General features: G+C 42.3%; 1 protein-coding gene across 2 annotated transcripts; it reads right to left on the bottom strand.

Moving 5' to 3' along the window:
- Positions 1–3: 3 nt before the first annotated feature.
- zhx2a (zinc fingers and homeoboxes 2a) lies at positions 4–25,586 on the bottom strand. Of its 2 annotated transcripts, none has more exons than XM_044117767.1 (12): positions 24,626–25,586; positions 7,773–8,187; positions 6,647–7,366; positions 5,031–5,243; positions 4,053–4,304; positions 3,698–3,913; positions 3,453–3,537; positions 3,147–3,332; positions 1,834–2,228; positions 567–819; positions 318–474; positions 4–119 (listed from the first exon to the last, which is right to left on the bottom strand). In XM_044117767.1, the coding sequence occupies exons 2-12, from the start codon at positions 7,869–7,871 to the stop codon at positions 5–7; spliced, it is 2,691 nt and encodes an 896-aa protein (XP_043973702.1). In that variant the 5' UTR covers positions 7,872–8,187; positions 24,626–25,586; the 3' UTR covers position 4. The 2 variants fall into 2 exon arrangements, with proteins under 2 accessions (XP_043973702.1, XP_043973703.1); XM_044117768.1 differs by lacking the exon at positions 24,626–25,586 and adding an exon at positions 23,001–23,022.
- Positions 25,587–26,617: the final 1,031 nt, after the last annotated feature.

Raw genomic sequence — 26,617 nt, 5'->3', positions numbered from 1 at the left:
ACCATCACCCAGTCACTCTTCCTGGTTGCTCCATAGTCATAACACCAGTGTCGGTGGCCAGTCTCTGTCTCTCCTCTCCTTCTGTCTCGTCTCCAGCAGCAACAGTTACCTTGACCCACCTGGCAAGAAAATATATGAGAAAAACCCCTTAATTTAAGCTGTGCATTATTAGATTTTATTGACACGAAGAATAAATTCAGATTGAAGAAATTATGGTTCACAATGTCTATGAAGAAATACCTGGTCTGCCCGTTTTTTATGCAACCAAATGTGGGTCAAAATGTTTTTCTTCAGTATGAAACCAATGTTTTTCTTACCTTCCTTTGTCGGATGCGCCGCAGCTGTTCTGGTCCTGCCCGGTTCGGCTCAGATTGCTCACATCCTGCGCTAGTCGCTCGGCCAGCCGGCGCCCTTTGTCTTGGGCGGACAGTTTGGAGTCCTCCCCAGCTGCTACGTTCCCACCAGACTCCTCCACTAGGATCAACAAGATAAAATTTTTAGAGCCTCAGACCGGTGGAACAATAATGAATCAAACAGAGAACAGAATGTCCTCCGGCGGGACTCACCATTCAGAGCCTTGACTTCCAAGGAAACGGCCTGGTTCTCGTTGGAGATCTGGCCGTTCTGGTGCTGGCCCGCGTTCTGTTCCTCGGCGAGGCTTTGCTTCTGGACAGCGTCCATCCAGTCCAGGGTCTCGCCGTTCTTCAGGGCCGAGCGGTGGTCCTTGAACCAGCGGACGATGTCGGTGCGGCCCAGTTTCGTCTGGAGCTCCAGCTGGCTGTACTCCTCGGGGGAGGGCCACTGGGTCCGACAGAACATCTGTGGGTAAAAGCACAGCATGTGCTTCACTAAATAAGGGACGCATCTTGAAACGTCGACAGCAAAAGGATCCACGGGGGTCAGTAGCTGCGTTTTCATCGAGCGCATAATTGCGCAAATGGGAATTACGCGGCAAGATTTTTAACGACTTACTGCGTCTGCAAGCTTATTCACCTAAAATTATTATTTTTTTATTTAACGATAACACGGATATTTCAAAAACCTTTCAATAGGAAAACTTTGCGATAGGACGAGGTTGTTGTTCAGTCGTATTGAAATGCGATCAACAACCGAATGCTACCACTAGCAGAAACGAGAAAGAAGACAACAGGAAGAGGTAGGAGGGTGATGACGTGGCATGTTTTTAACGACTTATCGCAATAATTTAATGGAAATATCGCAATTGTGGGGGGACAGGGAGAGGTTTGACATTAGCCGAACATCAACTAAGCTTTTTGCACATTTTTAATGGAAATGCGGCTAATGCTTCATTGTTCTGACTAAAAAAACAATAACATCACACGAGTCACGTGATCGTGTCACAACTGGTGGAAAAGACTGGAAGTGGGAGGAGGAGGATGACATGGCGTGTTTTACAACGATTTAACGCATTAATTCATTGTGAAATCGTGGGGAGAGGTTTTGACATTAGCAGAACATTGACAAAGTTTCGCGCACATCTGCAAGGGAAATGCAGTTAATGTTTTATTGTTTGGACTAAAAAAAACAATGAAACATCACAGGAGTCACGTGTTCATGATTCTACTGGCGGAAAAGACGAAGGAGGCGACAGGAAGTGCTAGGAAGATGATGGTGTAACATGTTTTTTAATGACTTACAGCAAGAACAAACTTATGTGACTTTAAATGCCTCATTTAAGGGAAACATTGCAAGTACAAAATTGTGTCGCTTTTTGATATTAGCGGAACATCGACAAAATACTGCATACATTTTTAATGTTTTGGCAGAAAAATAAATACAATCCATTAAAAACATGCTTTCATTGTTTCTCACCTCCCTGAGAAGGGCTAGCGTGCGACCGGAGATGGGCGTTGGGCTTGAGGAGACTGGCAGGAGGGGAGGATGAGGAGAGGACGAGTTGAGTATGGGAGGAGATCTTGAAGAGGAATGGGTGGGAGCTTGAGGGGAAGACGCTGCGAGCACAGGGGGGGAGGTAGAAGACGAAGAAGAGGAGGAGGAGGAGGAGGAGGAACGAAGAGCCTTCCCGTCCTGCTCTCGGTGAGAAGCCCCATTCAGCAGCGCCCCTCCCGCTCGCTCCAGCCTGTCCTCCGTGTTCCTGCAGGCCATGGTGAGCAGAACCTTCTCCATGTTGTCTCTCAGGGCGCGGCGCTCCGAAAACCAGCAGTCCACCTCCGTCTTGGACAGCCTCGTCTCCTGAGCCAGCTGGTCTGCGGCAGAAACAAGACGACGAGAAAAAGATGGTCGTTCCCCTTTCGACAAACCGCAGGATTCAGTCCCGCTTCGGGGGGACTTGTAAAATGAGGCCTCATTAAAAACGCCGCCGCTGTTCCCGTCATGGTTGCGGCCACGGGTGAGGAGCGCGCAGCTCCTCCGGGGTGAAAGAAAAAACCGAGTCACATGCTGTGGACTTGTGTAAGTGAAAGAAAACAACCTGATTTGTTTTAGTGATGTAAAAGTCTAATTCATAGGCAGGAATGCCAGAGACGGCGGGAGTGTTACAAGTTGCTAAGTAGGCTGACCGGTATGCAAGAGAATAGATAGCAAAACTGTGATTTATTTATTTAGCACAAAAGTATTCACGCCTTTTAAATTATTTCTTATAATGTAATGTTGTAACAACAAAATCAGGAGTTTTGGTTGTATATTCTGTGTGTCTCTGTTCAAGATGTACCCTCCATGTATAAGAGGGTATAGAAAATGGATGGATGGATTAAAGTTTCTAATTTTGCATATGTTCCCAATTGGATTTAGATCTGGACTTTGACTAGGCCAGTCTACCAGTTGAATATAATATCAGCTACACCCTTCCCCTGCAGCTCTGGCTGCATATTTAGGGTTATTGTCCTGCTGGTAGGGATTCTCCTACCTGAGTTAAAGATCTCTGCTGCTCCTCCAGAGCGTCTCTAGCCTCCTATAACACCTTCTAATTATTATTGCTCTAAAAAAATGTCATCTTCTATTCCATCTCACAATCATTCACTACTTTTGTGGGTCTTTTGTATGAAATATTAACACATTATGTTTGTGTTTGTAACGTAACTAAACGTGAGAAGGTTTAAGAAGTGTGACTACCAGGAAGTGGGAGTAAGAAGATAAAAGTTTATGCGCCTGTTTGGGCTCCTTACCGAGCTCCTTTTCCGTCGGAGAGCTGCTTCTCTGGAAATTCTCCTCCAGCGCCTTGAGCTGCTCCGATGACTTCCCCTTCACTCTCTCCAGCAGGGGAAACTGACTCGGGACGGCTTTCTTAATGGGGCCGTCCAGAACGGCTGGGGCCGCCTCTGCTTTCACCAGCACAGGTGGAGAAGCCACGCCTCCAAGAAGACGCACACAAATAAACATAAACGACATTTGCAAAAAGAACTTTTCCATCACGTAGAACAAGAAAACGCAGATAAGATATTGTTTAGAGTGAATTTTCTATGCTTACATACTTTTAAGATTGAGCAGCCTCTGTTCACTGAACCACTTCTTTATCTCTCCCCTGGACAGTCCCGTGGTCTCTATCAGCCTGTAGATCTGCCACAGTAAACAGCGGTAAAGTAAACAGTAACTGTGGTTTACCGCTACAGATAGGTGTGGATTTTACAGGAAAAACACTAAACTGGGAATCAAACCATTGGAGAAACAATTATGTTTATTACTGCACAAAAAAGATGTCATTCCACTCACTTCTTACCTCATCTTCCTCGGGGAAAGGACACTGTGAGTAGCTGGAGCGCAGCACTGACAGCTGCTCGGCCGTTTTGTTCGGGTCTGCTGTGAAGGTCAACATTTTGGGCGACGCTAGCTTCGACGTGGCCGTTGACGCGTGGATGGTCTGAATGATGCACGGCCGCTTACTCTCAGTTGCGATCGCCGGAGTGGCCAGTGTTCGCTTGAGCGACTGTGCCACCTGCAAGAGTCAAAACGGCTTCTGTCACTGATCAAGTTGCGACAAGACACTCCTGACGGGTTCAATCAGAATCTGCTGGAAACAACATTCGCATTCAAGTTTTGACGTTTAAATGTCATTTCCACTGCTGGTCATCTACCTGGCTCGCCACTGTGAGCGCCAGTGGTGTGCATGTGACACTGGAGCCGTTGGCTACAGGAGTCAGCACCAGGCTGTTCTGGCCCAGGATCTGACAGGGGAGGGACTGCAGGACTGAGGCAGCTGACGGCAGAGGTTTGGAGGCGGTGCTGTTGGTGGATGAGCCGGAGCCCAGCTGTGAAGCCACCACAGTCAGAGTCTGAGGCACTGATGAGATGGTGCCGTTGAACATTTTCTTCCTCGCTTCTTCTACCTGAGACATAAAGAATGAGAACCTTTGGAACGTTTTGGATCAAACTGAGCATGGTTGGCAGGGCCGGATTTACAAGAACCAGGGCCACTGGGCTAACGCCAGATTTGGTGCCCTATCCGCTACAAAAAAATTACTCTACTAATGCAAATCACAAAACATTAATAGAACAGAATTATGGGGAAAATTATGGTATAACAGCAGCAACGGATATAAAGGTTCACACAAAAAGTTCCTAAAGTGTTAAAATAATGTATAAAAAAATAAGCTTTATAATAATAATAATAATATAATAAGTGATCTTTTACATAAATTGATGCATAGTAGGGTCAATGCATCTCCTGAGAAGTAGCTTCATGTTGTTCCCAAAGAAATTACTGTAACTTCTTAACTTTTAAATACTTGAAAATTTTTTTATGTTTATAAAAACCCCAAAATATTAATAGAACTAATCTGATATGGGACTACGAGTTTTATATAATGTACTACGCAAAACATGCGTTATAAAAAAAAAAAAGAAAAAAAAAAAAAAAAGTCTCGGGATGCCCCCAAAAAAATTGTGCCCTGGGCTTCGGCCCCAATAAGCCTTGTCTATAGACTGGCCCAGGTTTTCAAATGAGGTAAAATTCAGGTGTATTCACTGTTTCTTATCTACCAACAGCTCACAGCTGTAATAAAAACAGTAGCAACACAAACAGCAAATTAAGATAAAAGAAATGATCATTGCACCTCTTCAGGCGACCAGCTGATGCCCTGCTTGAGCCGCTGAGTGGTGAACCAGACTTTGATTTGCTCCTCCGGGTGTTTGGAGGCTGCGGTAAGCCAGGAGAGCTCGGCCTGCGTCGGGTAGGGGAACTTGTTGAAGGAGGAGATGAGCGTCAGGTTGTCGTCCAGGGACGGGTTGTATTTGGTTGTGTTCAGGGGCACTGCGATCTTCGGCACCTAAAACAAAAACGGGAGAAAAGGGCAACCGGAGGATTTTTCTTTTTGGTAAATTCTTACTATTATCAGTTAAAGGAATAGTAACTAATGATTCTATTACCTGATTCTGGATCGGCTATGAAAATACCCCTATCACATAAAGTATAGCTTTATTTGATTGAATGGCTTTCTGAGTTGGATGGTGGAGTGCAAAGTTTACACCTTTCTGAAATTTCCTTAAATAATTGCAAACATTGTTAGGCAACATTTTCACAAAATAACTTCACAGGCAATTCCAAACCAATGCACTGCCAAGTAAAATCATTCACACTTTTTAATATCTGGTCGTGTTACAACCTCAAACTTAATAGCACTTTGCTTGGATTTAAAGTGATACACAAACTAGAATATGAGGGGAAATGGAAGGGAAGCAAAAGAATCTGAGAAGTGAAATGTGCATATGCATTCACCCTCCTTTACTCTAATACCCCAAAATTAAAAAGTCGCCTATTTGGTAACTATGGTCTAATATACTAATTGGGACAACATTCCTATCCAAAAACACTTGCAACTGTAAAGGTTGCAAAGTTAGTCCTACAAAGTAAATTGTCCCATCTACCTGAACGGAAATGCAGGGCAAGGAGAGCATCAACTCTAGATCAGCAGCAGGTAGAAGCTGTTCACAGGACAACTATTGGCTGGGCACTGCACAAATCTGGCCTTAGCAGAAGCACGGCAAAAAAACAACACTGTTCCAGATACAAAAGTCCTTTTTAAAGTACCAATTTATGGGACATAGTTAATATTTCACATAATGGTCAAATGAGACCAAATTGAAGCATTTCTTGACATATTTTGACTACTATTTTATATAACAATCCTCGCTGGAGCTCTCACTTACTCTAGCCAACTATGCTGGAATAATAACTAACTGGTCCCAAATAGAACCAGTGACGCCATGAGGTAACGCCTACCAATGCAGGAGTCAACGAGGTCAACAACTGAGTGTGGCAGAGCGACTTCCTAACAACAATGATTTTCAGCAATGAAGCCATAACCAATGATTCTACCACAGCGACTACACTTTACAACTAAAATCTCATTGGAAATTGTGAATTTGTGGCAATTTGATTCTCTCTGTTCATTCTGGCTGAAACTGAGCTACTTTGTAAAGAAGAAGAAAAAAGAAGTACAATCTCTAGGTGTACAAAGATGGTAGAGACATTCATATCCAAAAACACTTGCAACTGTAAAGGTTGTAAAGTTAGTCCTACAAAGTACTGACTTAAGGAAGTTTGATAAATGAAGAAAAACCTATATAACGAATATATTCTCTGTTGGGACGATAATAAAATCCCAATAAAATATATTGAGGTTTGTACATGCAACATGATAAAACAGCAGAAGTTTTCCCTTTGTCCTACCTGGGTATAATTTATAGGCTGCTGTAAAGAAGGCATGATGTGAGAAAGGCTGTCTGCTTTGAGCAGAGTTGACTCTGGGATGATAACGGTCCCATTCACATTGAGCGCTGTTATTGGTTTCTTGGCGAGGTCTGGGGTCAGTTTACCCATCTGCAATTCTGTCCGTTTGGTGTCTGTAGACAAAGTTTTTGGTTTAGCAGTTTTTACCGTGTTGGTTTTGCTAAGCGAGGCGCTAACCGGTCTGTCCCCTTTGCCAGGAAGCGAACCCAACGTGTTGTAAATGACTGCACTGTTGCTGCAGCCCTCTATTGTCTGTTCCAGGATTGTCTGGTTGTTCATTTTGATGCGTTTGAATTTGAAGTTGCTCTCCCCGGGGTGACATCTCTCGTTGTGCTCCGTTAGGGTATCGAACTTCTTAGTGTTGAAGTTGCAGACAGCGCACAGGTACAGTGGGTTGAGGATGACATTCGGATGGTTGGAGTCCACATGTTCCTTGAAAGTGTTAAGATTCTGTGTGGAAAAGGTGCAGTATTTGCACTCGTAGCCCCCCTGCTGTCTGCGCTGAGGTTTGGCGGGGTCTGGCGGCTCCTTCTGTGGTTTGTCAGGACCCGTGGGAGCGTCTGAGGCTTTGCCTGTCCCATCGGAGTCTGCCGGTGGCTCTGCTTGCACCGGATGGTCTGTATTCAAAGGCACCTCCTCTTGAACATGGTTTTCTGTTACCTAGCAAAGCAAAAGCAAAAGTCATTAGATTAGATTTTTATTTTTTATTTTTTCCCCCCCACCAGGGGGTCTTTTTGTGGGCTCTAGTGTCCCTTATACAACAATAGGCTGACAGGAAAGGCGGAAGAAGAGCGGGGAAGACATGCGGCAAATGTCGTCGGGTCCGGGAATTGAACCCGCGACGGCCGCGTCGAGGACTGAGGGCCTCCAAGCGTGGGGCGCGCTACCCACCACGGCACCGGAGCACGCCCCAGATTAGAGTTTTAACTTATATGTAAAAATTTAATTTAACCTTTTGCTATATAAAAGATTGTAATTAGGATCCTTTTCACATATTAAATTCCACCAGGGCCTCCAAATGTGTAGTTCACGTTACAATAATAAAAAAACAAAACAAAGCTCCTGCCTCCATATTGTGCGATTCCTCCTCCTCATCATCCACCTCCAACTGCGTCTGCTCTGGTCGGATCATGCAGGGAGTGGAAGCTTTGCGTCGACTTGACATGATGTTTTGAGGTTGCGGGTCAGGAATGTGCTTAGAGTTGCTTTCGTCTTGGCTCAGGATTCCAAGATGAAGGACCACTGATTGAATACAGAATGACTGTCTAAAGCAGAGCCAGACAGATCAAACGCAGACCAGAACGGGACTTTCTGGGACAGTCACAAAGAGACGTCAAAGAAGTGTTTTGGTATTTGCAGAGAGACCAAATACGATGGTGAGAGATGAAGGACTGTTTGTCGAGCAGCGTGGGGCTGGACTCGTTTCACAGTGTCAGCTCCAACAATGGCAGCTCTTCTGGGTCTTCATGACAGGATGCTGCCTGGATGGGAGACAAAAAAAAAAAGCCAGCAAATGAGAACTGATCAATCCCAACAGTAGAAAAATGTTTTCGCGCTCATCTACAGTTCTTCAACCTCTGTGCGAATAAGATGAAAACTTCTGCGTAGCATAAGCAATGACAATGCAATCATCTGAAAGCGAAAGCCAAGGTTAGGTGTCTGAATGTTGTCTGGTGTAACAAATTACCACAGTTTTCAAGTTTCAAGCTGAATGTCGACGGGTACAAAACAGTAGCTGGCAAGTGAGCGGCACGGCAAACAGGCGGTCTACAGGTGGTCTGCTTCAGAAAAGTCTTTGCACAACAAAACAAAACTGCAACAATGCTTTTTTTTTTTTTTTTTTTTTTTTGCACAAACTACTGTGCAGGCAACAATCTTAAGGAGTACCTGTGGTGAACCACTGGAAGATTAAACAAAAGGTAGCGTGCTGCTTAATGAGCATTTGTTGTTTCGTGCTGGGAAAAAGACTGGTGGAAAAGAATATGACAAAAAAAACAAAACAAAAATAGAAACCTTTTGACAATATTGTGAGTCAAAACTCCACAACTTCAAGCAAAGAACAAGCCAGAGATGATACTGGCTGTAAAATGTGAGGAACAACTGTCAGAAAACGTAATGTGCTAATTGAATGAAAAATGATTAAGTACAGGGCCGGGAAAGGAAAATACAAATTGAGGGTATCAACGACTTGAACATTATAAATATTATTGTTTGTAAGTCAGATGATAAAGATGGTCTTTTGCTAGGTTTTGGTCTGCAAGCCTGCAGATCCACATAATAACTCTGTTGCATCAGATTCACGGTGGTGATACTGTAGCTGGGATGCAAATATATTCAGATCTGCTGCTGTCAGGAACAAGAGGACTGTCCAGAGTAATACTGAATACTTATTCAGCTGATTGGACCACAAAGTGTGGATAGAATGACAAATCAGAGACAAACCAGATTCACATTCGCATCTTGAGCAGCCAAGAACAGCTTTATTGTGGAAAATGACACCCCATCAAGAAGGAACATTCAGAAATATCAGAGGAAGTGTGAGCTGAGGAAAGTTTTCTTGCAGGCTAATGAGAGAGAAGCTTATCTGACTGAAAAGGCCCATTGATATTCTGGATGCCTCTCACACAAGCTTTACTCTCATATTCACATGAGTAAAAATCAAATGAGTTCATGCAGCTGTGGTGCTCTTCTATCGGGACTTAATGAGGTTCCATAAAACATGGCACAGAAGAACGAGTCCTCATTCCAAATTAAAATCTCACTTACACAACAGCGCTTTATTGCTCCGGTAATAAAGTAAAAATAAACAGAGGAAGTCTAACACTTCCAAGCAGAGACGACCCGAGGCAGTTTCATCAGCTCTGGATTTACTTTGTAATCACCTCCGAGAGTCACAATCTTGATGCGAACCTCTCCAACATCTCCTCCATTTAGAATAGCACTTTAGCCTTTGAGGCCTAAATGCTGCCATCCCAGTCACTGTCCCAACGCGTCTCAAATCTTCCAACGTCCCACTGGAGCATCGTCAGGATGCAGCTGCATTGCCGTGGTGTCGCTATGACAACAGTGAACATAAAACACCACGAGCTGTACATACATTGTCCAACTGTATTCAGGCCTGTATCTTAGAAACAGAGGAGGACTAAGAATAAACTAATGCACCTGTGATGAGGTGGGTGGTGTGTGAAATCTGGATAGTAAATTTACTGGAAAAAAAAAAAAAAAAACTCCCATAGATGATCATTAACAAATTAAACAGTACACAAAGAGGCAACTTTATGATGTGCTTTCAGCCCAAACCAAGTAACAGTATGTTTGTCGTCAACTTTTCAATTCTGGAGGCAGAAAGGTTGGAAGTCTTGATTTGTGCACCTACAATCTCCTTCCTGTACAACTCTACTTCTGTTGATGTTCCTGGTGTGTGGCGGGTAGATTTTCTACGCAGGGACACCTACGGTTTAAGAAAAGAGTTGTGGCAATTGTAGCAACCGACAAGTTGCTCGCACCAATGCCGACATGTGGTTCTGGTGTCAATATTTTACAGACTAAAAGCCAGATTTGTAATTGGCTGATTAGAGCTGGAAAGTTTGCAGCATGCTGGTTCAAAAGCTTAGACCTGCTGTGGTCAATATGCTGACAGTTTATTTATTTATATTTTTAATAAAAATTGCCAATAGGAGTGAAATGCCAGTTGTGAAATATTATGAAACATTCTCGGCTGTACAAAAACGGGGACGGTAATGAGATCTTGTGTCACAAGATATTTTTGCTTCACTTTTATTAGCCACATCCAGGTCTGGTTATTGCCAAATAATTTAATCAGAACCTGCTTGAAAACATGAAGTAGGCAAAAAGATCTTAAAAAGCAACACATCTGAAGAAACAGTTAGCACAATTCTGTGTTAAGTGGCGACGGGACGTAATTTCCCATTGCCACTGGTTACAGTATATAGTACACCATATAACTCCAGCATAGAACTGCATACCACTGCACCACGCACCACTTGCCCCTTGAAAAGTTTGATTCGTCTCTGCTGAAATCCAGTTAAAATCTGATAAGGAGGAATGGAGGGATGTATCTGTCAGCTGCGACTGAAGCGCCACTTCACATGACCTCCTGAACTTCAGCTGCCACACTGCTGACACAGCATGAACCCTTCTCAAAAGTGATGATGGGAGAGACAGAGCAAGCGAAGAGAAAAGCCATTGTGCTGCAGACGAATTTTTATCTCCTACAGTGGATCTTTGCAGGCTGAGAGGGAAGATGAGCCATCCCCTTATGCAACACCTTTTAGTCACAGGAACTTATATGACAAGCACTTAGTGTCGTCAACAGGATGCAAGGAGGAGAACATCGGACACTGCTTTATGTAATAAAGAAGTTGCTACCGTGCCACTTGAGTAAAAAAAAAAAAAAGTGTTCAAAACGTGTCCGATTTTGAGCAGAAGTCAGTTTTTTATTATCTTACACAATGTAAATATGGTTAAACGTGTGTGCCCACCATCTCAAACAGGGAGAAAAGCCTGAGCACACAGATGAACACTGGAGAGAGACCAACACTCTTCTCTTCCTTTCTCCACATTTCCACTGGAGGAGGGGCGGCTCTCCTGCTGCTACACCGAATGCCATTACAAAGAATCCATGTTGTTAATCATATCATATCTGCAGCCTTTATCCAATTTAAGCATTTTTGTAATACACTAACAAACAGACTTTCAGTCTCAAGGTAAAATAATACTAAGGGTTTCTTGTCTGATGTCCTTGAAAAAAGATTTTTTTTTGGACTCTCCATTCTGTTGTTTTAAACACCAAAAAAAAGTCTATGTTCTTCAAGCTAGAAATTGTTTATTAACGGTGATCTTTGCTTTAAAACTTGAGCTGCGTCCATAAGTTAGGTCAGACTGTCAGCCTCCCACCTGTTCCATTAGTGTGTCTAACCCAGTCAGCCAATGTGTGCAGAGTGAGCTCTGTGCCAGAGCCACAAACTCCCTACTGTCTGGATGCTCATTAAACTTGTATGAATACCGAGCCTGGCTGCCTCTAGCCTGGCCGTCTGTCAGTTTGTGCTGTCCTCCTGTTTGGCTGCCTGGTTGGCATCATAATAATGGAGCCATCTACCTGAAAATGTTAAGTAATGCGATGAAGAAAGACGGACAGTAACAAGGTTACGCTACAGACAGTAAGACAACAGGAATCAAGACAATGCCATCCGGAGCCGCTGCTCTGACGTATGAAGACAGGACAGACGATCCGATACGTCAGAAACACAATAGGGCTATAGGAAGGATGTGCTATCAAACAGCACGGAGAGGCAAATGACACAGAACAGATGAGTCACAGCAGTACACTCGACTCAGTCCCTATTTCTGTGTGCCATTAAGGTAATCTCACACTGAGGATGGGCAGATGCTTCTCACTTCCTGCATACAAGATCTGGAGTTTCAAAGAGGCTGTTTAGCTGAACCTGTCATCATAAAAATACCTATCACAGCTTCTCTGTGAAAAGAAATATACGGCTAGACTTGTAATGAAAGATCTTTATGTTGTTCTTTATGTCTTAAGACATTTTACTTAGGGATCACTATGGCAACCGCTGCCAATGATGTTCTAGGAAAAAGTTGCTAGACATTATTATCTTGTCAACTTGTGCTACAAGGTCTCAAAATGTTACAAACACCCACATTTGCAGTCAAACTCAAGTCATCTGGCAGTGAGTGCTTTAGGCTTGTATTTGTTGAAGTCAAAAGGACGTATTTCTTGAAAGGCCTAGTTGTGTTGAAAGAGGCAACGACGAGTGAAGACTACTAGTTAGATCATCAAAAAACACTCAGTTGAACTAGAATCAAAGAAGTCTCCCGCATGTGGAAATGATCAATACATCTGTCCATCGAACATGGCACCACGGGGGGTTAAAAGGTCCAGAAGAGAAACCCAGACATTCTCCTGACATTCTCCAATGCAATCTGGAGGATCGCAAAAGGTTCCTAGGCCAAAAGAGATATAGATGGTGCCTCCAGCCTGTTCTAGGTCTGTTGAAAGCACCTCTTAAGGGAGGTGCCCAGGAAGCATCCTGATCAGATACCTGAACCATCTCAAACTTTTTACAATCATTTCCAGGATGGTAGCACTCCTTACCCCATCTCTAAGACTGGACCCAGCCACCCAGCAGAGGAAATTTTTTTTTCTGCCACTTCCACCCAGTATCTTGATTCTTTGGTCACGATCCCCATCTTATAACCACTCAGTAAACGTTGGAACATAGACAGACCAGCAAATGAAGGATTGCACTTTTTGGGTCAGCTTATTGTTCACCACAACAGACTGGAGGAAAGTCTGAACTACTGCAGATGAGCCCCAATTCTCCTTATCCATCCCCTTCTCTACAAGACACTTCAACTCCTGGGCTAGAGCCAAGGGCAGATCCATGACCCAAAGGAAGCAATCCACCATTTCCCAGTTAAGAACCAGTTGTTGGGCAACAGGTACTCCACAGACAATTTGTGACCACTGGGAACACTCTGACAGGGGAACCGCGGCAAAGTTGCCGTTTTCTTTGGACATTATCTACTGGCGCAGTCATAACCTTTTTAATCATTTCTAATTCAAACTCTAAAACACAGAAAGAAGCATTTTGTGTATTAGACAAGCATAATAATATATGGAAACCAAACAGCATTCTTGGTATTCCAATGAAATATTACCAATTTCATCCTCATGAACATGAATACATTCCTACACTTCTTGTGAACAACCATCCAGCTGAAAATTTGGTTGGGTTGCAAAAATCTCAATGGTGAAATCAAGGTGGAGAATTAACAGTAATGCAAGGATTAGCGGGTCAGGAAAAACAAACACAAAGGCATTCAAGTGAAGCCTCTCCGACTCCTGCGCATGGAGAACAAACCAGCAGGTCACACTAGAGCGCGGAGCAGAGCGAGAAAGCTGTCAAAATCCTGAAATGACTCCTATGTTTCTTTAACAAACAAAAAAAAAATCTCAAAAACCTGATAAGCTTTGACGTTTCACAGGCCATTTTTCTTTTTACTACAAACAGAGGGCGTGCCCTCCCTGCTCTGGTAGCTGGGCTCGGTGGGGCGTGTCCACCCCCATCTCTTGTCTTTTTTTTTTGGAGCGCTTTTCCCCTCATGATCCACAAGTGAGCCACTGCAGCGCGGAAGTACAATGAGTGTGTGTCGGCAAGACTTGTGTGGGTGAGGAGAAGCTCCGGCACAAACGCAACGCGTCCCAGAAGGAGGGAGTTGGAGGCTGAATTTCGGACTGTCGCAGAATTAATTTAAATCTCATCACGCGGCTCCTCTGGAGCAAAGCGAAGTGCTGCACTGTGTTTGAGTGCTCGCTATGTTCTGCATAGCAACAGAGCAGGGCTACTTTTTACAGGCCTGCTATGAAGACTACTGTAAATGTGGCTCAGTAGCAAAAAAAATTATATTTTCCTAGCAGAGTCTAGTCTGGAGCCGGTATTTACTCCATTAATATCAGAAATGACAAATCAGAAAATGAGAAAAATAAGAAGAACATGCTGTACCAAGGGGCATGGTTTTACAGTACAGTGGTCTCACTAAGATGAGACGTCAATACACAAAATAACCTTCAGAGATAAGCTTGTCTGGGGTATATATGGATTATTCTTAGATACATAACATCTACCAATTACTGATGCAGATCAAACACACATCAGTGGTTTTCTCCAGCGGCAAAGTTCTAAATACTGATTAAAAAAACATAAAAAAACCATTTTGTTCTGACGTCAAACATCCCAATCTTTTGAAATGCTTATTAAACATGAAGAAGAATCCTGGTGCCTCAGTCCAAAAGACAGTAGATGTGGAATATATAAGGATTTTGTTTTTTTTAATTTTCTGTTTTCCCCTTATTTAAAAAGCTGTTTAAATTTGACTCAAAACTTCAGGGAAAAAAAACAACAAAAAAACATTCTGATTACTGCGTCACCTTTACTAAGCCAAGCATTTTCCAAAAAGCTGGTGGATCCGAAACGTTCGTCTCTGCTTAATCTGGCTTACAAAAAAATAAAAATAATCAAAGAAAAAACCCCCACTAAAAACAGACTCCTTCTTCCTCTTTTCCCTTCGCTACCTGTCTCCTTACAGAACGTGCAGCTACACTGGGACGCATATACAGGGCAGGCTATAAAAATATCCAAGTGCGGATGGTTGGGTTACTATGGCAACGCTGTAACCAACAGAGAGCGTGGTGTGCGAGTGTGTGCTTCCATCCTGGAGCAGAAACCCCGCAGAGGTCAGAAACCGTCACAACAGCTGCGATGTTTGAAATCCAGTTCAGCTACACCTTTCAGCGCGAGAAACCCGCAGCTTGCTCTGAACACCGACAACTTCATACGAATCTGCCTAAATAACTTGATCGCAGGCGAAGAACATCATGTTCAACAAATCAAGGCCACAGCCATAAGGGAGAATTAGTCTTCTCTGTTTCCCTGGTTATATTAATGCCACCTCTTTTTCTGCAGCGTCTTGAAAAAGTATTCACATCCCTTCGATATGTTTTGCATTTTGCTGTTTTACAGCCACAAACATCAGTGTTTTACAGAGGGATTAAAGGTAGCAGAATTACAAAGTGGAAGGAAATGGTTCCACTTCATAATGGTTCTGATTTTTTTTCCTTTCGTACAAACCTGAAAAGTGTGGCATGCATTTGTATTCTGCCTCATTGAGTCAAAACTTTAACACCGGATAATAATATTGCACTTTATCTCCCGTTTGAAGCTGGAAGAAAAACCTCCATCCCGGTTTCAAATCTTTAACCCCGAAGTTAGAATGAAGACCAAAACTATTCACACCCTTTTTAAAATTCCTCATCATACTTTTGCTTTTCAATTATTTTCTTTTTTTATTACAGCTCATATTTTTCTATGACTTCCAAGTCTTTGAAATTTGAGGACTGGACCTCCGTGCCATAACCCTGATCTTGAGTTTTCTGCAAAATTTCACCATGGGATTTAAATCAGAACCCTGACTGGGCTTCTCAAAAACAATGTTACTTCCAATCAGAAGAAATGTTGATCAAATTTTTAAAAATATGTTCAACAAAAGTATGTGAAGAATACTGGGCTTAACCTCCATATTCCTGTCGACTGACCCACCTTAGCTGTCCCTCCTGAAGTAAAGTGTCCCCACAGCATTATACTTCCACCACCATGTCACATCGAAGACTGTATGTTTGTTTTCAACCACACATTTAGTTTCGCATTTCAATCTGTTATAACTTCACCTTATGTTGCTTCATATTGGTTTAATCACAAAAATAAAATGAAGTTTCAACAAAGAATCCTGTATTTTCTTACAGCTAGAATTAACTTTTGCTTCCTTTACAGAAAATGACCCTGAAGAACAAGGTCAGCATAAGGAAGCAAGACTGTAAAGAAGACAGGAAAGACTTTGTTCCCTTCTGCTACAACAAATCCAGAAATACTGGATTAAAGCATTCTTGAATTTCTTTTCTAGAAAAAAACGAGGCCTCCAATATAAAGAGCCCCCCCCTTGACAAAGCTCTGTAATCTTGTTGTTTAGTCGAGCCACTCCTCCATTCTTCTTTTCCTCTCTCTCCCACGGCCTTGTTCAAGACCAGCCAGCCACTGCGTTATTCTCGCTCGATGGTCTCAAAGCAGTAATTTTTTTTTTTAAACTGCATAACCCATCCGAGAATTTCCCCGCAGTGTCTTTTTCCATAGAGAATCTGACTGTTCAAGTTCGTAGAAACATTATCTAGCTCATTTCTATAAAATAAGAATTTCATAGAACTTCACTTACACGTTTCCAATAGTTTAATCCCTGACATTCAGTCCTTGTTCACTGCAATACGATCCAGTGTTTTTGGATTCCAGGTAAGCCTTTTGTGTTTTCCATGAACCTCAAGCAGCCAGAGTCCCTGGGGGGCCGAATTTCCCACCTGTCAGTCTATGCCTTCGCTGCAGTAGGTGGGGCATGTGAGCGAAGGTTCCTAGCAGCTTCTTATTGGCCTCAAACGGACAAAAGGGGCACCTATGCTCTTCCTGTGGCAGACAGAGTGAAAAGCTCTGCGGCTTGGACCCTCCATTTTCCCTTTTACCCCCACAAACATGAGATTCAGAGGACACAGTCTATGCCACGCATGTTTATGCATGAACCTCTTCGTGACATGCAGTGGCGCAAAAATTATTCACAGCCCAGGAATGTTTTCACATTTTCTCATGCTACAACCACAAACTTCAACATACTCTGCTGAAACTTTATGTAAAAAATAAAATAAAAAAGTTTTTTTTTTACATAAAGTAAAAAAAAAAAAGTATATATATATATATATATATATATATATATATATATATATATATATATATATATATATATATATATATATATATATATATAAAGTTGAAGGAATATTGATTAGTTGTAAGTTTTTGTTTTCTTTTTCCACATAGTACGCTTTCCACTTATTTGGTAACTTCTAAAGACAATTTGATGCCATGTTTTTTATTATTTAGGGTTTGAGTAAAAGCATGGGAAAAGCCATTTTGTTTATCAATTAAATAAATTTGGACTTAAAGACTTGGTCTATTCCTTTGTGATATGATTGTGATAACAATAAAAATTGACAGTAAGAACTATTTGTTAAGTAACTGAATGGCTGTGAATGCATGGCAGAGCAATTATAGCTCCCCACCAACAAAACAAAAATACTGCTCTTGACAAACATTTCCATTTGTGATATGCTTCTTTAGGACGCCAGTCACATAAAGACTGCACACAGTAATTTGATCATATCTTCAAATGTATTGATATTTGTTGATATTCTCAATGGAGAAAATAGTAAAAATAACAGTTCAGACAACAAGCAGTTGATTTAACATTTAATTTGAATTTATTGTGACAACAATAAATCCAAGATTCTTATGACAAGGAGTTTTCCATATAAATAATAAACAATGCGATAAATGTTTGCCCCAATTGCATCCCAAAGAACGTACATTGCAGTTTGTGGTTGAAACGTGTCAGAATGTGGACAGTTCATACCGTATGCTTCAGTAAGGTAATGAAACATGGATTGCTGTGATGTTAATGAACGATCTGCTGGTTCGGTGCAGACAACACAGCAGAACCTCCACGACACTGCAGTGAATATGGTGGGGGAAAAAAGCTGCTGGGTCATGTGCAAGTTTAATACATTGTTGTGCAAACTCCTCGGCACTCCTATGCTCAAATACAACCCAATCCCACAGTGAAGCTGGAAGGATTTTTAATGAAGTAAGATGCTGATGAAGAACCCGGCTCCAAACACTGAACCCGAGTGGGCAACCGTTCTCTCACATCAACAGTCTCAGTCGACTCTCGTATCTCCTTCTTGCTGCTCAGACATTCTGACTCCGGTGTCTTTCTTTGACCCTCCATGGCTCACTCAGAGTCACCGTTAGCTCGGTTTAGGATTTAGAACGCGTCGAGAAGCAGAGACAAAGATGTGCTTCTGTAGCAGAGACGGCGATCCCGACCCTAGTGAGATCCGGACTGCGTTCACCGACACACACTGTTGTGACCTTTTGTGCGTTTTACCTGGAAATGTTGATGTGACGGGAGCACTTCCAGGAAGTCTGGAGCCGGCATATCTAAACTATTTACACTGAAAATTGACACCGACATGAAAAACTGTGTTTAAAGGTTAAAGGACATTAATCCACTTTTAATGTTTCCCCGTTTACTACCACGCGTGATCACTTTTACAAACAGCGGGGTAATTGTCTCATCCTCGTTTCTCTCAGTCTCAAACATCACACCTACTCCCGGTCGCAGCCTCTACCGTTTGACCCCCCCACTCTACCTCCACCCGTCTCCTCCGGCTCCACCTACAGGTGATGAGCTCATCTCTGCGGTTGCCTTAGTCACCTAACAACACGCCTGAGAAGCTGGCAGAGAGGAAGACCTGAACCAAAAAGCGCAGGAACAAAGCCCCGTGTTAGACGGCAGTGACGTCATCACGAGGCCCGGGTGAGCACGGCAGGCCGTGATGACAACAGCCTCCATCCTCCGAACCCGTGATGACTCACTCCGGCGCTCCACAGAGAGAAGGGGCAGCCATTATACAGCTCGGGATGAGATGTGGAAATCTAATGTGTGGTTATGAAACAATGGATGGTTCTAATCAGTATGCAAAACGAGAAAACATGTTCAACACCCCACCACCCCCCATTAGTTAGACAGCAGATTATACAAGCACACAATATTTCCATCAGTGACATCTAAAGCAGAAGGAAAGAGAGAAAAAAAAAAGAGCTCTGTTATAACTATCCCTGGACGCGCTCCATAGCTGTGTAGGATCAGAGTTCTGGATAAACGGTTTGATGTTGGAGACGCTCAACTTTTTACCCCAATTTACAAAAATAGAAGCTGGCCTTTCAAACTATGAATATATGCTGTTTATGCCAAACAGAGCTCAAAAATGAGCACGCCACGCTCCAACGTAAGGATGTGCAAGAACAGATGACAAACAAAGTCACTGACATTTATCAGTTCTGAAAGAGCTACAAAACCAATTCTAAGGCTTTGAGTTGCCAGAAGAACATATTGATTATTATCCTGTAGTTAAAAACACTCCCAATGACAGAAGGTCACAAAATAACTAAGAAAGACATCCAACACACTGCCAGGGTTTCTGCAGGCTTCACCAGCTCAAATTTAATTCATAGTGGTCTTAAAAAGGTCATAACTTTAAGATCTGCATCATGACAGAGATGTACAAATGAAATTGCATATTTTATAAAGTAGTGCCAAGCTTTTTTGCACAGAATGCCCATAGCGTCATATCGGTTGGTAACAGAAGTGAGACAGTGACAAAGACAAACGTCGTCCAGCCACCTGGCAATAATTCACACTTACCAATGATAGATGCAAAAAAAGCTAAGAGGATAGCAAGGGTCTAGCAGCTAGTTAGCGGGAGCCTCAACTGACCCAAGTTACAGACCGTAATGAAGAGTTTGAGTCTGCATGAGACTGAAGTGTTTGCCTGACGGAAAAGTCTCACAAGAAAAATAAACTACACACATTGAATATATAAGCAAATAGTCCTGAAATGGACAAATGTAAGACCTGTGATCAGCGTAATTAAGGTCAACTGAAACGTTTGAATGAATTTCAAACATTTTAAGGCTTCATGAATTTAGGAGTTTTAAAGGCTATATGGACACCCTGACTGCGTGTGTTCACGGTTAATGCAGGACTCAACAACAAGCTGCCCAAGACTTTAAGGAAAATATTCTGTGGACTGACAAGACAGACGTAGGATTTACAGTCCAACGGTGGCAGTGTAATGCTCTGGGCCTTCTTTGCTGCTTCAGGACCTGGACGACCTGCTAAACGATGGAGTCATCAAATCTGTTCTCTATCTGAAGAATCCTAAAGGAAAATGTTTAGTCAGCGAGGTCACGCTTGGGTTTTGCAGCAGAAAACTAGTACGAAACATGCCAGCATTCCACCTTTGAATGATTCAAAAATACAAAACGCTGATTTTGGAGTGGCCTAGTCAAAGTCAAGCCCTAAATCTGATACAGATCTTGTGGGTTGACTTTAAATACGCAAGTTATGCTTGAAAATCATTTAGTGTGAATATTATAAAATAATTCATCAAAGACGAGTGATGGCCTTTTACTAAATCATGGCTCTAAAAAGTGCTTCTCACATTTTCTCTTTATCTTTGATATTAAAATGTACTTAATAATTTGAAACATCTAAGTATGATTAAAAAAAAACAAAACAAGAAATCTGACAGGAAGTAAACATTTTTTCACTGCATATTTCACACAATATTCAAAACAGCGCAAACAGACAGGAGCTGTTTACTGTACATAAACATGGTTCTGCTTCAGGTTTTAATCTATACCCAGAGAAATAAAATAAAAAATCCATTATAAAACTAATCATTTTGACTCATTAATTTCTGACGTTAAAAGAAAACAGTTTTTCATTTAATTTACTTAAGTCACACTGATTGTATGAATGCTACTCTATTCTTTGCTGCCCTTTGGCATTCACACAAATACACACATTGCTGTTTTGGTACTCAAGAGGGATTTCCCCTCTCCTTCTCAACTTCTCTGTTTAAAAATATGTCTAGTAGTGAAAGAAACAGCTCGACCGCCAGATGGGAACTGCTCTCACTCTTTAAGACAACAATGCTATGAAAATGAACAAATCTGCTACAGTGTCTGTCCGTAAAATAAACAGCTCATTGCAGGGCTGCTAATGGCAGCTTATAAGCTCCAACTAATTTCCTTTATTGAACCTCCTGATAAAGCTAACAATTTCCAGAACATCAGAATTTTGAAAAAAAAGAAAAAAAGTTGAACAATCAGGACGTTTTTTTCTCTCAATGAGTTTTCTGAGAAATAATAAAATGTGACAAAGGAACATTTTGTGCTGAACGTCTCTAAATCTGTACGTAAATAGGAAATGTGATTTTGATGAAGTAAATAAAAACACAGACTGGTGGAAGCTAACAAGGTAGTCACATTTATTCTGTATGAATGTCCCTCACTATTCATACTAATTATAATCAGTACTTACAAGTACAAGATGCTAAAGAGAGATTAAAATTGTTGAAATTGTTGTGACATCACTTCTTTCTCCCAATATAAATATTTTGTGACTTCTCAGTGGATTGAAGACTAGAAGAAAATGCACCTTCACACAGGATCAGAAAGTTTAAAAGCGATAACTCAGGACATAGCACTGCTACAACTAGTGGTACTGTAGGAAATCGGCAATGAAACTCTGATATTTTATCAAACATGGTCAATGTGTTGCATTATACAGTTATGTAATTTACACTAGCAATATCGATATGATCAAAGTCCTTCAACGGTTCTGGACCTAGTTGTATGCATCACATACAACTAGGTATGTTGTACAGAAAAGTTAAACGGTTTGCATGTTCTGCATTTAGAGCACCTTTCACAATCGGAAAATAAAAACAGAGCAATGAAAGGAATTTTTATGACACAGTTTTCAAAATAAAAGAGTTTTGGGAAGCCATACATTTTAAAAAGCTGTGCTCAATCAGAAGGCACAGATTCAAATCCTGTTAACTTTTTCACTTGTCCTCTACTTCATGAACTTATTTTAAATCTCCCTCGAAAACAAGGCCTGATGTCTTGTCGATCCCCACGTAAGTTTCAGCAGGTAAACTTCCTCAAATGATTGACACGCGAAACATCCGGCTGCACGGCAACCATCCGTCATCTCCTCTCCAAATCGCACTGGACTGGATTGAACCTAATCTTCTAGCAGGAGACGCAAAAAAAGTCTTAAACAATAAAAACAAAGTTGTTCTGATCACTGCAGGAGTTTTACAAAACACGATCCCTCTAATTTACTGCTGTCAAACACAATTAAAACTTTGATTTAACAGCTTGCCTTTGGACTGCCTGAATAAATATGCTTAAACAGAACAATCTCTGTGTTTTTCCCCTTCCTTCCGCTGCTCAAGTCTGACACGAGTTTTTGAAGCCATTTGATCTAAACAAAAGTGACAGAGCGAGTCTTGTTCATTTTCCACCATCTGACTATGGTAAACGGATAAACGCCTCTAGGCACAAATAGAGTAGATAGCTTCACAGCTGGATGTTTTGACTGTGACATTCTGAAAGAGCACAACGTGTTGAGAAAGACCACATGGTTGTGTACAACTGGGGAAAAAAACCCCCTCCAAAACATTACAATAAAACAAGAGGAAGATTTATTTTTATGCTGCTTCAAAAGGAATCAAGCTGATGTAAAGAAAGCCGGCAATTTTAGGATGCATAAGGCATTTATACTCCCTGCATGTAATGAATACTGACTAAAAAGGTCCAAACAGCACAGAAAAAAAAAATCTTACATACAAAAAACTTAGCATTGCTTTCTCATGTACAGAACTTGACGCTGAACAGATGGTTTTCTAAATTCTGCAAAAAAACAACAACAAACTTGGATATTATTTTTTTTGCGCAATTTCAAATGGAGCCGTCTGATTTTTAATCAACCGAAGCAGGTACGCGCTTTTATCGTTTTGCCACCCAACACCCCCCCAAAAATAAAAATAATAATAATAAAAAAAAAAACTTCACCTTTCGTTCCACATTACGTAACATCATCTCTGATGTAGAAGATCAGGCAGAAACCATGTGAAGAACAAACACGACCCAAATTTCTCCTCACAATTGAGGAAAAAAACAACAACAAAAAAAACAAAACAGACACACACACACACACACACACAAACGGTAGTTCAAACCTAAGCGAGCGCAGCCAAGTTTATCCTCAAGGGAACAGCTGGTAACGGGCCTGACGGGAGGGTTAACTGCGCTGTGATCAAAATCACTTTACATCTTCTAGAGGGAGGGAGAGGAGGGTTGTTGATCAGAGAACATAAAAAAAAAAGCAAAATACAGAAGAACATCAGGTCATCCAAGAAATGGGAGGAAAAAAAGACATTGGATGAACAACATATTTCGCATGACGCACTGGATGAGAGCTTAGAGAATCACAACTACTATTTTTTCCCCCCTCTGTCAAAGTGCAATGAATCATCTTGACCATCACGTTTTAAAAAGCTTCTTTAATTTTTACTCCCACAGGCTGATTGAAGTAGCATCAAAAGCCATAGCTGACATCCTTGAACATCTCGATAACTATTTTGTTTTCATTTTGAAAAGGCTTTATATATTCATTACATAAATAGAGAAATTAGATGAAATATAGATGTCAATAACAGGATGTCACGAAAATATGTTTAGTAAAACAAAAATGTTTTAAAAAGTGCACTGATGACGTAGTGTGTGTATTAAAACTACACACCACATGAAGTTTGATAGATTTTACAGTAAAGTCTGCTCATTGGCTTTATATAAAAAACTGTCACATCCTCCTTATTGGTGGATGAATGGTGACAAACCTGTGGCCTAAAGCTGTTCCAGTTGTTATGGAAAACACTTGCAGGAGGTGATGGGCGGCCGGGATTGTGGCTGTTTATGTCACCTCTGTGACCTTACCCAAATAATCCTGATGGATGCAGATGTGTCATTGGGTACATTAGGTACACCTTCCCTCTCGAGGAGGCTGTGTGACACTGCCAGCTTACAATGTGGGACACCGAGTTCTCCACCAAAGTTGATACAATGACAGGAAAATACAGAATTAGGGAGTTTTCGGGCTGTTCCTAGATCACTGCAGTGAGAGGACCCACACTAGCGGCGCCGTGTGTCGGGGGGGAGGAGGCATCACCAGGGGTAACGTTCCGCCTACATCACAGAGCCTCCCAAATCAAAGTCGAGAAACAACCTTGGAGTCTAAAAGTTACGGCGAAACCTCAGCACCTCCAGCAGAGAGCCGCTGCACCCACTGCTTTGCGGACTTTGCCGGGTCCTTTCCGCCGGGCCCAGGCGAGACGTGAGAGTGGGGCGCAGAGAAGCACATTCTCTCCCCCCTCTCAAATGTTCCCCCTCTCGCCACCGACGTAACAACATGTCGGCAGAGACGGCCATGTTTTGCTGGTTATGTCGACACGGGGGAGGAGGAAAAGTAGACACGATGTTTCTCCTCTCTGCCTGCCGACGCCACAGTCGCCGCATATCAGAATGAAACTCTCACACGGGGCTTGAAAATGTCCACCTAACTTCAGGAGGGGACACGTTGTGTCCCCCCGTACGCAGGTGTAAACGGCAGAGCCACGCAAAGTTCACGCGGCGAGACAACTTAAAATGTTTACACGGCGGCATGTGGACGTCACGAAGCACCGAGAGGGACACAAACAAACAACAACACGCAGCTTCAACTTGGGGGGTGAGGGGGGGACTTTTTGATAAACAGAGCCGCGGCGAGTCGACAGAAAACCAGAGGAAGAGTTTAGCCGTTTCTTACCTGCCCACCCCCTTCTTGACGCGACGTTCAGGTAGCGCGGTACAACCCCAAAGCGACCGCTGGAGCAGCAAGCACGCCGAACGGGTTTGAAGGAGTCTCGCGGCGGCCCAATAGCCGACGAGACAACAGGCGACAGGGAAGGGAAAAAATTGGCGATCACAAGGAGGATCTACGCCAAAAGCCACATGATCGCCGACGTCAGAGTACGTATTTGCATGTCGTACCGGAGCGCCGATGTCCGTCCACAGCGGCTCCATAGCGATATGGCCGTGAAAAGTTTGGCCGCCGGAGGAGAAAAGTGGGACAACTCTGCATCCCGATATCAGGAGGGAACCTGAAGTGTCCACCAGGCATGTCCGCAGCGCTGAAAATGAATGAACTGCGTGTTGTTGCTGTCAAGTTGGCCCTTGATGATGTCCTCTGCTCGGAGCTCATTGAATATTACATCCAGCGATGGGGCGTTTGTTGCCACCAAGAATCCCACCCTCCATCCATGGCCACGCCCACCAGCCCCATCCCTCAGAAGCAGAGCTGCTGCAGTGCTTTCTCAGCTGGAGGCGGTCTCTTCCAGCATGCAGCAGGGGAAACCCGCATTCAGCTCTGCCTCTCCTTCATTCAAAGTTAAAAACACACTCCCTGCTGAATCTATAGAGGTTAGTGTGAGGTCAGGGGAAGTGACTTGAGGTCACAAGCAGACACGCAACACTGACCTCCTCTGGATTCATCCAAAAACTGCTGACCTGTGCTCAGGCATGGTCTATTTGATGATACATTCAAGGATGTGGTTGTGTAAGAACAACACAGAATCAAAACAGTGAGGTGTAATATTACAGTAAAGTTTGAAACCTGGTATTTTCGTTGCAAAGTAATAACCAGAGTGCTACCTTTTCTCCAGACAGGTTTGCAGTAATAGCGTGTGTCTCAAAGTAGTCTTTAAGAAATGTAAAAAACAAAAGAAAAAAAAAACCCTTTTCCCCTACAGGTTTTCAAGTTTAAAAATGTTGAAATGTCAAATAAGGTATTCTTTATCAAGGGCGGTAAAAACCTAGGGCTAATAAAATATCTATGAAACAGAGGGATGGATTGTGAAAGGAGTAAAATGACCCTGAGCTAGCCCAGTTGGGTGAGGGTTATCTTCCCCTTCACCACTCTGTGTTGTGTCTATTTGTTGTGTCTATTTGTATCACAGTGGCTCTCCAAAGTGTATAGAGTGCTAAGGAAAGCTCTGGAAAACCTAAATAGGAAAGCCACATTTTTCTGTCAGGTGAATCAGGTTAAATATTACTGTTGGAGCTTGTTAACTCCAGATCACTTGCATGAAGTGACTCAAATGATGCTTTACCAAAAGCTGGTATGTACCCAGTTTAGTGTACCCTTGTTGTTTTATTTAATTCTAACAAATTTGCTTATCTTCCAGTTGAATAGCACATGGAAAAAGCTTTTTTTTTTCCTGGCCTAATTTTGTCTACATAAACTAGACTTTATTGTCCCCAAAGGGGAAATTCTTTTCCACAAACCAGGCCCTGCTCTCCCATCACCACACAGACAATAACAACCAACAGCCAGGTAGACAATAACATGCAGCATGAGACAAAACATAACGAACAAGATTCAACATAAAATGATATCCTTAGCGCGTGCTGTTGTTTCGGTTGGCTTTCATCAAAACAAGCCGTCCTGCACCTCAAAGTCTTCTGTCTTTGCCCCGAGGGCAGTAAGGTGAAGTGTTCCTGAACTGGATGAGTAGAGTCCTGTGTTATTGAATACAGTGTCACTTAGCGCAGTCAGTTCTGCATTTTTGTGATTTTTTTTTTCCTCCAAACTTCTTCATAATTTATTGAGAAAAATAACCGTAGGGTAAAATACTTGCATATATATATTTCCCTGGATAGCTAATGAAGAAACAAGTGAATGGTTGAACTGACCCACATCAGACAGAAGCATGTTTATGCTCAAGGAAGACAAAGGTATTATTTTTGAATAACCATTGTT

Source organism: Gambusia affinis, linkage group LG05, assembly GCF_019740435.1.
Source record: "Gambusia affinis linkage group LG05, SWU_Gaff_1.0, whole genome shotgun sequence".
Taxonomy (NCBI): Eukaryota; Metazoa; Chordata; class Actinopteri; order Cyprinodontiformes; family Poeciliidae; genus Gambusia; species Gambusia affinis.
This window is presented reverse-complemented; position numbering and strand designations above follow the sequence as displayed.

Coding starts and splice junctions, on each gene's coding strand:
- zhx2a (XM_044117767.1), bottom strand. CDS start 7,871: ATGTCAAGTCGACGCAAAGCTTCCACTCCCTGCATGATCCGACCAGAG. Junction 7,367..7,772: donor AGGAATCGCACAATATGGAG/GCAGGAGCTTTG, acceptor TTGCTTTGCTAG/GTAACAGAAAACCATGTTCA. Junction 120..317: donor GGCGCATCCGACAAAGGAAG/GTAAGAAAAACA, acceptor TTTTCTTGCCAG/GTGGGTCAAGGTAACTGTTG.